Below are 14,367 nucleotides of genomic sequence, written 5' to 3'. Positions count from 1 at the left end.
TTGTCCCCAAAAGTGTTTACCTGGTTTTTATCTCTTGCATCATGGCAGTGGGAGCCCAGTACTGCTTGCCTGGGCTGGTTGGTTGGTTTGCCACAGTGTTGATGTAGGAAGACATGTGTGCATGTCTGACCATACATCTCCCAGCTTAATCCCTTCAGGCTTCCCATTGCCATGAGAACGATGCCCAACCCCTTTCCCATGCCCTGTGAAGCCCCAACTCTTACGCTTTCTCCAGAGTCCAGGATGCCTCAGCTGTAGTAAATTTCTTTCAGTTTCTTGAACATGCCAGCCAGATCTCAACCTTTGCCCACAGCATTTTGCCTTCCCAGCCTCCATCACCCTTTCATTTTGTTTCCCTGGATAATTCCTACTGTTATCCAGGTGTTAGTTTCAATGTTTCTTTTTTTGAGCACCCCTCTCAGATGCCCTATACTACATTAGGTCCTCTTGCTACATATTTTCATGAACCCTGAATTTCTTTTCATACTTTATCATTATTGCTTGTTTATCTATTTGTCTTCTGTTCTTTTCTGACAGCTCCAGGAGGCAGGAACTATGTCTGTCTTTGTTTAACCAGCACAGTGTTAGGCCCAAGGAGAGACTCAGTAAATACTTATTAAGTGAATGAGAATCAGTTCATGAATGGTTGAATAAAAGCTGCCCATATGCTTGTGTTTTATGTTATTGCAGTGTAGTGTGCAATCTCTTTGTGTTTCATATTCTTTAGGTAAAAATGCATATCAAATCAGCTACTGATTTTGAATGGCTAAAACAGAGTAGATTTTATTTTAAAGAAGATCTGGATCAAACTGTGGTGTCCATTACAGATGTTGATTTTATTTACCAAAATGAATTTCTGGGATGCACTGATCGTCTTGTTATCACTCCATTAACAGATAGGTGGGAAACTCAATTTTTGTTATTCCGTTTTTAAATTAAACAATGTGCTTAAAACTGTTCTAAAATTGCATTTGAAATATTAACAAAACTTATTGCTGTCGTGTTAGGTCTGTGCTAGCTCCTTAAAGTAAGTTGTTACTTAAACACACATGTACATTAAATGTTTATGAAGTAAAAAATGGTAAAAGAATAAAAGTAAGCTTGAATTTTGACTAAGGGTAATTTAGTAATAAATTTTAGATTGCAAGATGGAATAAAAAGATCTCTAGAACCATAAAGGAAGTCATTAGAATTACACAGAAGGAAGTTGGAGATTGTCTTAGTCTCCTAGTTTTTCAAATGTGGAAATCTGAGACATAAAGTGAAGTGTCTTGACCAGGTCTGGATAATTGGTTAATGGCTGGTCCCTTATAATTTTTTCCAGGATATGACATTAGGCAAGAACTCGGTCTTTTTCATGTTTATATATATCCCACAGCACCATGTGCAATGTGCTATGCATAGAAGACAATAAATGTTTATAGAATTGACTTAAATTGGGTCAGAGAACAATTAATTCTGCCATTACTTTAAATAGGGCTGCTGCCAAGTAAAATTATAACACAATCAAATTTTGTCTTCGGCCTCCTCTTGATTCATCCAACCTCCCTTTAATGCCCAGTGCCTCTGCAGCATAGATTTGTCAATGTGTTTTCTCTTCCATTGATGTTCACATGTAGAGCTTTATGTCTCGCGAAGCTTTACTAAGTTTTACTTAGATCTGAAACACGTATAACTGTAGCTGGATCCTAGGTACAAGGAGATTCATTGGATTATTTTTTATACTTATCTGAATGAATGAAACACTCATTTAAGTAAAACAATTAAACATTTAAACAATTAAACAATTAAACATTTAAACAATAAAACAATTAAACAATTAACATTTAAGTAAAACAGTAAAACAATTTATTTGCAGTGTTGTGCGGGCGTTGGCTCGTGCCAGCTTGTGAGAGCCAACTACACGCACCTCTTCCCCATTTTGTGAGGTCACATTGGTAGCTTGTGATGAGCCATAGTGGGAGTATTTATACCGCAGAAGTCAGCAAACATGATAATCAAATGTTTTTCCTGGAGAGCGGGTTGTTGAACATCTGCCAGCACTCCATTGCTTATTTAGTTCTCTGACTTAGGATTTATCCTGACCACAATGGAAATGACGCCTGAAGGCTTTAAGTCAGGGTTGTGGGGTGTAAAGTTTGAACCAAGAAATGTTTGCAACCACTATCCTACTTCTAACGGGTGTCAAATACTCCAGCCTTGTTTGGGTGCTTGTCTCTTTTATGGGGGCTGCTCAAATTCTAAAATAAACAGGCCTATTCCAATCACATTGGACTTTTGCTTGTGCTTTACTGTAACGAATGTTATCTCACATTCACCGTGCTTTGTCTGAATAACATTTGCAGGTGCTATATCACCTTAGCACAGGCTTTGGGAATGAACATGGGAGGTGCTCCAGCAGGTCCTGCGGGCACTGGCAAAACAGAAACTACAAAAGACATGGGAAGATGTTTGGGAAAATACGTGGTCGTGTTTAACTGCTCAGATCAAATGGATTTCAGAGGGCTAGGAAGGATTTTTAAAGGCAAGTGTCAAATACTAAAATTTTTGGTGAATTTATTTTTATTGCACTTTAATATTATTTTCTGACATAAATCTAAAGTGATATTTTCCCACATAACCAAAATTAGCATGAGTTGATGCATATGAGATTGCCATTTTTCTTGGTCAAAATTGGCTGGATATATCAATTTTATATGGTTCAATGCTACCGTTGTCATTATAGTCCGCAAGTTGAATGTGTATTGGGTTATGAAAATGGAATCAATTTATTATTACCTGAAACAGTGGTGGAGGAGATAAGATCCAAGATAACAAACTGATGACACATGTGACTTCCCTTTCTACGTTCAATCCCACTGAAGTGAAAGATTTTTTTTTTTTTTTTTGTGAAAGATTTTTTAAAAGCAACACTGGACAACAAGAAGCAGACGGAAAAAGTTGAGAAAATCCTAAAAGATAGTAGGCGGTGGTTTCAAATGGACAAAGAAAGATTGGAGAACATTGTAGTCTTAGAACTCAGTCCTTCGTGGTCCTCTTTTCTACCTACATGGATTCTCTTGGTGATCTCATGTAGATCCAAACTTTAAATACTATCTATATTATCAAATTTACATCTCTAGTTTGGACTTCTTGAAATTCCAGATTCATATAAACAATTGATATCTACTATTTGACATCTCCACTTGAATATCTAATAGGTCCAAACTCTTGTTCATCCCTCCCATATCTACTCCATTCTCAGCCTTCCCCATCACACTAAATAGCCACGCCACTCTTCCAGATGCTCAAACAGAAATCTTTGACTTATTTTTTACTCTCTCTCTCATGAGTATGAGAGAATTGTCATCCAAACTGTCAGTAAACACTGTTAGTCCACCTTCAGATAATATCACAAATCTCATCACCTGGGGTCCCACTGCTGTCATCCCGGTTCAAGCCAATCATCCTCCCCTGTGTGCACTATTCCAATGAGCCTCCTAATTGGTCTTCCTGGGTTTACCCTTGTCCCCTCCATTCTAGTCCCAAAGCAGCACCACAGCAATCCTACATGTTAGGTCAGATCGTAATACTGTTCTGCTGAAAGCTGCCTAGTGGCTTCGCTCAGAGAAAAAGCTGAAATCCCACAAGGTCTAATATTGTCTTACACAATCACACCTGCTCCTGCTCTGCCCCATGGTATTGTTCTGACCTTCTGACCTCATCTCCTAATACTGTCCCCAACTCTCTCTACTGTACCTATAGTGACCTCTGTAATACTTCTCAAACACCCAGAGGACATTCCCTCCTCAGATCCCTTACTCTTGCCATCCCTTACATTCTTTCCCCACATACTCACACATGGATCACTTGATAAAGGTTGTCCACAACAAATGTCATACTTGAGAATCTGAAAGCATTCTGTTTGAGATGAGGTGTAAGAGAAGGATTCCCATTATTGCTTCTTCTGCTCATCATTGTGCTTCAGACCCTACCCAATGCAGTAAGGAACAACAGCAGCAACAACAAAGATACGAAGACTGGAAAGAAACAAATACAAAATTTTATTATTTACAAATGTTATAGTAGACTGTAAAGAAAAATTTTTAAAAATCTATAGAAAATTAGAATTTAGCAAGTTTCCTAGAATATGAAATCAACACATAAAATTTATTTTGATAAGCCACAAAGAACAGTTAGAAAATGAACATGTCAGAAAGATATCATTTAGAAAGTGGTTTGAGAGTGTGGTTTGGTGCGGGGATTGATAAATAGACCAGTGGAATATAATAGCGAATGCAGAAATGGGTCAAGGACAATTGACATGTGGCAAAGGTGATACTGTAAATCAGTGACGAAGAGATAGACTTAACAATAAATTATTCTGGAACAACTGTTGATTAATATTAACAAGGGAAATCGGACCCCAACATACGTATATGAAAATTGGATGCCTAAACCATATATAAAAATTAGTTCTCAAAACTAAATGCCTAAATGTGGTAGGCAAAACTACATGATTTTTAGAAGGTAATAAAGGAAAATATTTTTGTTTTCAGAGTAGAAAGGGATTTTTTTAATATAAAAATCACAAACCATAAAGATTGATACATTGATATATCTGCTCATAAATGGATACCAAAAAGAGAAAAGTCATGTTAGAAATTTGAAAAAGGCATTCCCAACACATATTACCTACAAAGGAGCGGTATAAATATGTGAATAATACCTATGAATCAATGAGAAAAACATAACCTAATAGAAAAGTGAGGAAAAGTCTTGAACAGGCATTGCACAAATGAAGAAAACCAAATGACCAGCATTCAAAGAACTGCATATTCTAAAGAGATTTCATTTTGTACACACCAGGCTAACAAAAATTTAAGTGTGACATTTTTGCCCATAGGCAAAGTGTAGAGCAACAGAAACAGTCATTCACTACGGGTGGGCATAGCATACGTGTGCTTTCACAGCTATCTCACCTCCTGGTCTGTTCAAATAAACTGCGCTTACGCACTGGGGACTGTGTGTAAATGTGCACGACAGCATTGCTTATAACAGCAAACAACTGTGAACAACTCGAAGTTTTCTACGATGGACTGATTATATATACATTGTGAACATACTTATATATCACACAGAAAGGGAAGAAAAATATATGTGAAATTCTGTAAGGCAATGCGATATAGCAATAAAAATGAGTAACTACAACACGATACATTGACAAAGGCAGTCTCACAATTACAACTAGAGGGAAAGAACCAAGTCTCATATAATTCATGTAATATGATTAAATTTATGTAAAATGCAAAATTAGGTAAAGCAAAAAATAGATTAATTAGCTATGTATATCTAGATAGTAAAAAAAAAGAAAAGCAAAGCAAGAGAAAGATTATCACAACATTCAGACTAGCAGCCTCTCCCTGTGGGAGGGAAGAGAGGAGAAGTACACTGGGCTTTCCTCTATTAAATGTCACGAGTTCATGCATCCAGCCCTTCCTTTAAATCTTAAGGATATGAGAATGTCCCTATAATAGATATCATGAGATTGCGCACCCAGCTCTTACCTTTAGTTACCTGTCTGTTGGTAATATTTTATATATATATAGCAGATAGACACACACACACGGTGTGATCACAAAATACAGTGAAGGTTTAAATAAAAAAAATATTACAGTAAAAGACACATTGCCATTAACACCCCTCAACATACTCCCCCTCGCTTCAAACACATGTATCCCATCATTCTTGCCACTTTCTGAAGCAGTTCTGGAAGTCCTCTTTCGTGAGTGTCTTTAGTTGCGCTGTCGTGGCTGCCTCCCTGTCCTGAATCCATTCAAAACGTTTACCTTTCAAGGTCATTTTGACTTTGGGGAAGAGCCAGAAGTCACACGGTGCCAGATCCGGTGAATAAGGTGGAGGAGGACACACTGTAATGTCTTTGACAGAAATTGCTGTACCAGAAGCGATGTGTGACACGGAGCATTGTCATGATGGAGGATGAAGTAAAGACACTCACAAAAGAGGACTTCCAGAACTGCTTCAGAAAGTGGCAAGAACGATAGGCTAAGTGTGTTTGAAGTGAGGGGGAGTATTTTGAGGGGGATTAATGGCAATGTGTCTTTTATTGCAATAAATTTTTTTAATTTAAACATTCACCATATCTTTTGATCACACCATATATATATGTAAATATAAATATAGATGTTTATATCTATATTTATATATATGTATATATATAATTGCACAGTCTTTATGTAATATTTCTCCATTTAAGAAAGAGAACAAAACATAAGCTACACACTAGGAGAATATATTTGAGCATGTGTAGCTGACAAAAGATTAAGATCCAGCACTGTTAGTAAGAATGTGTAGAAATTGCAGCTCTCAGTATTCCTGTGTGTGTGTGTAAATTGGTAGAACTGCTGCAGAGAACAGTTGGGCAACAGGTGGTAAATGTGAAGGTGCTCATGGACCCAGCATTTCCACTCTCACACAGATTGCAAGGAGACGTGAGCAAGACCGATACATTGTTAGAGTAAATTATTCGGAGCAACCCAAATATCCATTGAGAGTAGAAGGGATTTTTAACGGGTATATTTATGCTGTGGAATACTGCACAGCACAGCATTTAAAAATAGTGAATTAGATCCACAGGTATCAGCATCAGTAAATCTTAGGAAAACAATATTGAGCAAATTATTCAAATTTTAGGAGGATATATACAGTATTTTATAGATAGCTAGATAGATGTTGACAGATAACTAGATACACGTATAAATTTTGAACAAGCAACATATATAGTGTTCATGAATATATGCATAAGAACAGTAGTTTAAAAGCAAGCATAGGAACCAATGGCATCAAATTCAGGATAGAGGTTACCTCTGGAGAAGGAGGCAGTGTGGATCCAAGAGGGAAGTACATGGACTTGCACTATAGTTCTAAGATTGTATTCTTTAGAATGAAGTCTGAAGCAAATTGTTAAGATTTGATAGGTGAGTACATGGGTATTCATTGTTGTATTCTTTATAATTGTCTGTTAAAACAGTTTTGAACCCCGAGAATAATTTTCTAATGAAAAAGAAGGTTTTTCTGTGGATCAGTCTGGGCTTGAGGGTTGGGGATTGTTGAGAGAAGCAGACTAGAGTGCAAGGTAAATCCCAAAGTACCAAAATTATGGCAGAAGGCAGGGAAAAATTAAGGGGGGTGTCTGTCTTCGGGTTTTTTCTCCATATAAAGGCAGTAGCCCAGCACTCTGAAGTGGGAATCCTGACAAAGATCAAACCCAGAGGGGAACTTGTGCCAGAGAGGCATGCAATGCTTCCGGTGAGACTGTAAGCACCAGACCCAGAGGGGAAGCTCTCCTTTCTCCCAAATCACCAGAGGCAGGCTAGCACCCTGCAAACAGGAATTTGGATACAGGATGAGGAAATACACACATATACAGACATAACAAAGTCTCATAAAATATTTGAAGGAATTAGGGAGGCACCCCAAACAGCAAAGAGACCTGATCACTAAATTGATTAATAGAGGAAACAAAGGAAAAGGTAAATAAAACAAATAGCTTAGAGAGATTCAAGAATTTATCACATACAACCAATTAAAGAAAAACAGGTTACTCTGAAAAAATAACAAATTGAATAATTGGATATTGAAAATGTAAATAAAAAAAACACAACTCTCTTGAATCAGACTATCTAGCCAAAAGAATACATTTCCAAAGCAAATGGAAAGTTTGACAAAAAAACTTAAGGATCATAGGAATAGCTATTAAGTTCCAACATCAGTATAATGGAAATTCCCAAAGGAGAGAGAAGAAAAACTGGAGGGAGAAGGGGCAATAATATGAGAAAGAAGAGTATTTCATGCAGCTGAAGATAGTGAATGTTTTCATCCTTAGAGATTATAGACAGAAGCAATAGTCACAATGTACAGGCCTGCCTTTGTGCTGGGTTTTGTAAGGAATAAATAAAAGCCCTCTGGCCATTCTGTGTCTCACTCAGCCTCCTGACAGTTCTCTCATCTTAATAAGAAATGAACAGAGTGACCTGACCTAGAGTGGGGCGTCCCTTACTGTGTCAGTTTCCCCAAATATTATGTCCCCTTCCCCCATCTCCACTGGATGTGACACTTCAAGACTTGTTCAAATTTTTTCACCCTTCAGCATCCCTCAGCGTATGACATATCTATGCTTTCATTTTGGTAGAGTGCTATTTTCATTGTCTTCGTGATGGACACATAATGAAACCTTTCTATATCTGAAATTAAATGTCTTTCTAAACAGCCAGATATGAAACTTTATATAAGTTGTATTTCAGTATATAATTGTTTGAGAGCACTTTGGAGAAATGATTGCTAATATGAAGTAAATATTTTCAAATTAATTGTTTTTCATCCCAGGTCTTGCACAGTCAGGTTCTTGGGGCTGTTTTGATGAGTTTAACAGAATTGAATTGCCGGTCTTATCAGTGGCAGCCCAACAAATTTATATTATTTTGACAGCAAGAAAAGAGAGAAAAAAACAGTTCATTTTTTCTGATGGTGATTGTGTTGATTTAAATCCAGAATTTGGAATCTTCTTAACAATGGTGAGAACACAGGTTTTAAATGCAATTTGGTTGGACTTAAATGAAAGAAAATATCTATTAGTGGATAAATGACTGACTATCCAGGGGTCAAGAGTTATTCTCTCTTATCGTATAATTTTTCTGAGTAGTAAAAATAGCCCAGATGGAAGATAAAACAGTAATATATTAATGATAATAATAGCTACTGTTTATTGAGTACTTATTATGTATGAGGTAATGGGCTAAATGTTTTATGCATTGTATCAGACAGGATAGCTATAGTAACAATTTCCAAATCTTAGTGACTTAAAACCTCAAAGATTTATTTCTCCCTTGTGGGACATGTCCACTTTGATGGGTTTGATGGTTTGGGTAGGGGTGAAGAGGGTGGGTCCGCTTTATAGGTCCTCACTCTGGTACTGCCAATTGCTGTAGCAAAGGAACAAGAGAACATGAAGAATTGTGCTCTGGCTCTTAGAGTTTCTGCCCGCAAGTGACATAAGTCACAGCCTTTGGATAAAGCAATTTACAGGGCCTCACCCAACTTGAAAGGACCAGGGAAGTGTAGTCCTGTACTGTATTTTGTACAGTGGACATTTTAGACCTGAGATACCTGAGGCTCAGGGAGATTTCAAAACTTGCTCAGGTCTCACAGCTGTTATTGTCTGTCTAACATCAACACCTGACTACTTAACCTCTACACTTGGTTTTTCTCTGAAACTTAATACAGGATGATGGAATTGATTTAAAATTTCCAAAAAGGTTCTAAACCAAAGAATTGTAACAAATTCAGTTACCATGTAATGGAGAGCAGAAGTTGGAGATACAGTATTGTAAAGATAGAAAACCAAAGGCATAAATAAATAGGAGTTTCTATGAATTGGAGAAGTGAAGTTAAAATGTTGAACCAGTTTTATTTAATTTTTAATGTGTTCTCTATTCATTTGAATCTCCAAGTTGAAAGATAACACAAAGTGTCCCAGGAGATAAGTCATAGGAAGCAAAATCAGGAAAGTTTCTGATAAGTGTTACTGTGAACAAACATCTAGTAAAGCAGTTGGGGGTAAATAATGATCCTGAAGTGATCAGTTATAACTTAGAAAATGGAATGAAGAAATTTACTCAGTGTAATAACTGTGGTGTAGAAGAATTTAAAAAGTTTAAATTCTCCTTGGATTAAGAATAATATTGGCAGTATCAATTAGACACTGGATTAGGCTGTGAATAACTGAGACACAAAAAATAGTGGTTTAACATGTTAGGATTTACTCTTAAGATTCGTCTGTGTTTTCTACTATATCCTGGTTTCCACCTTCAAGGTCAACCTTATGACCTAAGATGCTACAGAAGCATGCAGTTAGTTGATTGTTTTGTTGCAGGCAACTAACTGAATCACCTCCCTTCAAACAAACAAGAATATTTCAGTCTCTTTGCATCTCTTGGTATAGAATTTAACCAGTCAGCTTCAAGGCTGGCTGGGAAATGTAGTTTTTAATCTGGGTAGTGATGCACCCAGCCTGCAACTGGCATTCTGTGACTAAGGAAGGAAAAAAGGAGGAGTATTGATAGGCAAGTAGCAATCTCTGTATTCCTGGCACTTAGCAAGGTATCTGGCCTAGTGACAGTATCCAGTACTGTCGGGGATTCACAGTTTCTTAGTGTATTTTCCTAAAATAACTGACCTCTCTTTGCCTTACTTATCTTTGAACCCCTAACCTTACTCTTGGGACTTTGGGCTTTGGGGTCTGACCTGTCCTCATCCTGTAGCTACTTATGAGGCCTTAGCTTCCTTTTCACTTCTACACTTGTCTTTTTCAATACTTTTCTCATCATTCCGTCCTTTATTTCCCTTCACCTCCATAATTTTCTTTTAGCAGTACTTTGTCAGCCAAAGAACTCTGTAATTCTGACTGAAAAGAATAATTGAAGAGAGGAAATTAAAATTACCTAAGTAAACTAATCAGTATGAAATCCTGAATTTTCTTCCTCTTTTAATAACATTCTCAATCATAATTATCCCTGTATTTATTCGGTTTTCCTTTCTTTCATTTTCTTTTCTATTTTCTTAACCAATTCATAAATACATGCATAATTTTTGCTACACAAAGTGGTGTGTGTGTATGTCTTTATTATAATAATAAAAATGGAAATATGTAAAAGGGAGTAATGTGACATTAATAAATATGGATGGTCCAATATACATTTTTGAGAAAGGAGGGAGCTTTTATGAATCTAATGTTTTTTTCAATACCACCTTAGACTCTGAATTAGGGATTTGAAATGTATTTGTATTCATGAAATAAAATTTAAATCAATAATTAAAACTGAAATAATTTTAACTTGTAGAACCCTGGATACGCTGGGCGCCAGGAACTACCAGAAAATTTAAAAATTCAGTTTAGAACTGTTGCTATGATGGTTCCTGATAGACAGGTATGCCCTGGGATTTAAAAGCATAATATAATTTATGTTCTTTACTTGCTTTTCACTAAAATTGTTGAAAATCTCACTGAATTAATTTTTCAGATTATTATGCGAGTTAAACTTGCAAGCTGTGGTTTTCTTGAAAATGTTACGTTGGCTCAGAAATTTTATGTTCTTTACAAACTCTGTGAGGAGCAACTTACTAAGCAGGTACCACATGTTTCTTTTTCCCTGTGCCATAGAACCTGATCTTTTACTTTGCAGTTTTATCTTGATAGTTTTAAAACAAACCTCATTGACTCTTTTCTAAAATGCATTTATAATGAGTTTGACCTGTTGGTAATGCATTTTGAAAACCTTTTTATTTGGGAATAATTACAGATTTACAGGCATTTGCAAAGAAATGCACAAGGAGGCCCCATGTACTCGTTAGCCTGCTTCCCACAATGGAGACATTTTGTCACTATAGTACAATGACGAAACCAGAAAATCAACACTGATACAACCCACAGAGGTTGCGATTTCGCCAATTGTACATACACTTGTGTGTGTGTGTGTGTGTTTCTATGCAGTTGTGCACATGTGTAGGTTTCTGTAACTTTGACCACAAGCAGCACACAGGACTGACCTATCACCACACAGTGTCCTCATGCTACCCCTTTATTGCCATAGCCAACTTGCTCCCACATCCCTAACCACTTGTAGCCACTAATCTTTCCTCAATCTCTATAATTTTATTTCAAGAAGGTTATAGAAGTGGAATCACACAGTATATAACCTGTTTGGTTACATGTTTTAAATCTGTTTGCCTCTCAGACTGTATCAGACTACCTTATTCTCCAAAGATATTTAAAGTGTGACACTGTATCCTCAGCTTGATCTTTCCAATGGAATGCTGATCATTTTTCAGTCGAAGGAAAGGTGGAAGAAGTGAGCTAATAAAACTTTGCAGCGTAGCCATGCCCAAACTGCATCTCCAGATCTGCCTGTCTGTATAGAGTGGGTCTCCATTTAGAGCTCTTCAATGAAATCATCCTTTTTCCTTCTTTTCCCATCGTAGGTTCATTACGACTTTGGGCTGAGAAATATTCTATCTGTGTTGAGGACACTTGGATCTCAGAAAAGAGCCAGACCGGAAGATAGTGAATTTAGCACTGTCATGAGAGGACTAAGAGATATGAACCTTTCTAAATTGGTATCTTTCCTCTTCAAATTTACTTCTCTTTCAAAATTTTGACCTGGTTTCTTTCTACTTAGCTGACAAGTGGGGGTGGGCTCATGGTAAGCTAGGAGCATAATAATTGTAGGGACAATGGGTGTGCAAAGCTACCACTGTGCTTCCTCAAGGCAGAAAACCCATGGCCTTGGGTGACCACCGTGGGCTGGAAATTCATCCTTTGGTCAGTTGTGTGCTGTAAAACAGCCTTCTTCAGTGGGCTTCGGACCAGTCCTTTATCATTATTCATAACGTAGTACATATTCTAAACATAAAAATCTGGATTCACAGGAAATCATGAGAATTGTTTGCTTTGTCTGTATATGATTAGCTTATATGTCTTTCCCAAAGCATCAACATTATTTCTGTTTTCCAAAATGCCTTGAAAACTTTGCCATGGAGATTATAATAGTTATTTCACTGCTTTCATTCTTGTCACAATGATAACCAAGTTGTTTTGAATTAGCTGATGGACAGGTGTATGTGGTGTTTATTCAAGGGCCTTGCTAGGACGTATTGTGTCCATGCCCTGGGAGAACAAGGTGGAAGAAGAAATGGTTCCTAGGGAGCCCGCATTTTAGTTATAAAAACTAATAATTAACTTCTGTGTAGTTCATTACTATTCCAGAGTCTTTTCTGGGATATTGTTTTTTTTTTGAGTCTTGTAGCCACTCTGTGGGATACAGGTGTCTAGGCTGCTTATCGCCATTTTACTTATGAGGGAGCCAAGACTTGGAGTGTTTGGAGAACCCATCACCATCACAGTCAGTTGAAAAGCTGGAACAAAAATCCACAAGACTTTCTGATGCCAAATTCTCTGCTCCTTCCAGTAGACCTCACTATCTCCCTTAGATAACGTTATTCTTAAAACTACAGACAAGAATTCCAGAAAGCATCAGGGGAACCCCAGAAAACAAAGAGCAATTGGAAGGGGTCAGCAATTGGGAACGGGGTGCTCTAGGCATGAAAGATATAGCTAATAAAGATTAGAGTCAGTGTATTTACACCTGCAGCAGTCAAAACTCTGATGGTTTTCCAGCCAATGTTGGGTGAGCAAGTCATACAGGGTTATGGGTATTTTCCTTATTTAAATGAAATATTAATATTTTATTCTCATGGGGTTGGGACAGTTAATGGTTTTTTAAAGTTCATGCATATACCTGTCTGTGAGAAGCAGAGCATTCATATGATAATGAGATCACACCTTGGAGCAGTAGCCTGAGGAGACGTTGAATGCCAAGGAGCTTTGGGTGCAATCCTGTAGGTAACATAGATTCAGCGGTGGTGTTCAGGAGAAAGTCCTACAAGATGCAAGTCTGGTTCGGAGAGTAATAAATCTCTAGGCATGAAATGATAAGCGGTGTGTTTCCTAGCTGGTTGATAAACATTTGTTGACTGAACGAGTACATTTCTCCTATGCCATCTTAGGTTGATGAAGACGAGCCCCTGTTCCTCAGCTTAATTAATGACCTGTTTCCAGGATTACAGCTGGACAGTAGCACTTACGTGGAACTACAAGCTGCAGTAGCCAACCAGGTCAAGGAAGAAGGCTTGATTAACCATCCACCCTGGAATCTCAAACTTGTGCAGGTAAAGAAATTTTAATCTATTATTAGTATAACGATAGGCGTGTGTTATTCAAGATCACCATTTGAGGAGAACTCACAATATTAGTATTGATGTAAATGTTGAAACAAAATTAAAACACATCAATACAAGAAGAGTCCTCATGGGGATGTGTTGGTCCTAGTGGGATAGTATGGATTTATTGAGGTTACCTGTACCTGGTGAGAAGGTTGAGTGGTAACCAGAATCTCAAGAACAGTTGGGAGGCGATATGAAGTTATGAAAACCCAGGGAAATGGAATGATCTAGCTGGCTTCTTGCGCCTGTCCGGCAGTATTGCCCATGGCTGGGTGCCTCTGTGGGGCACGGAGCCTGAAGAATCTGGTAGTGTTACTTTGCTCCTACTTTGTGCGTGGACATGTTCGCACACCAACACTAAAACTTGAATCTTTGTCTGCGTCCCTTGGTGTCTTTCTGTCCATCACATTTCACCCATGACAACCACCCAACCACTTTATCAGCAGAGTCGAGAAGCTGTCGCAAAGACGCAGGATTAAATCTCTATGAACTTGATGCTTTGGGGTATTTTTCAAGGCGTTTGGAATATGA

At 37.6% G+C, this 14,367-nt stretch overlaps 1 protein-coding gene across 1 annotated transcript in view; it reads left to right on the top strand.

Annotated features, from left to right (window-relative positions):
• The window catches only part of DNAH8 (dynein axonemal heavy chain 8), a gene marked incomplete at both ends in the record, with an annotated part of 336,864 nt that overhangs the window by 159,684 nt on the left and 162,813 nt on the right, over positions 1-14,367 (top strand). Inside the window, 7 exons of the mRNA XM_081042394.1 lie at positions 728-900; positions 2,346-2,524; positions 8,386-8,573; positions 10,899-10,985; positions 11,079-11,186; positions 12,037-12,171; positions 13,621-13,782. Coding sequence (XP_080898520.1) covers positions 728-900; positions 2,346-2,524; positions 8,386-8,573; positions 10,899-10,985; positions 11,079-11,186; positions 12,037-12,171; positions 13,621-13,782 — 1,032 coding nt within the window. The remainder of the gene's footprint in view (positions 1-727; positions 901-2,345; positions 2,525-8,385; positions 8,574-10,898; positions 10,986-11,078; positions 11,187-12,036; positions 12,172-13,620; positions 13,783-14,367) is intronic.

This window comes from Rhinolophus hipposideros, assembly GCF_964194185.1.
Source record: "Rhinolophus hipposideros genome assembly, chromosome: 3".
NCBI classification, from domain to species: domain Eukaryota; kingdom Metazoa; phylum Chordata; class Mammalia; order Chiroptera; family Rhinolophidae; genus Rhinolophus; species Rhinolophus hipposideros.
This window is presented reverse-complemented; position numbering and strand designations above follow the sequence as displayed.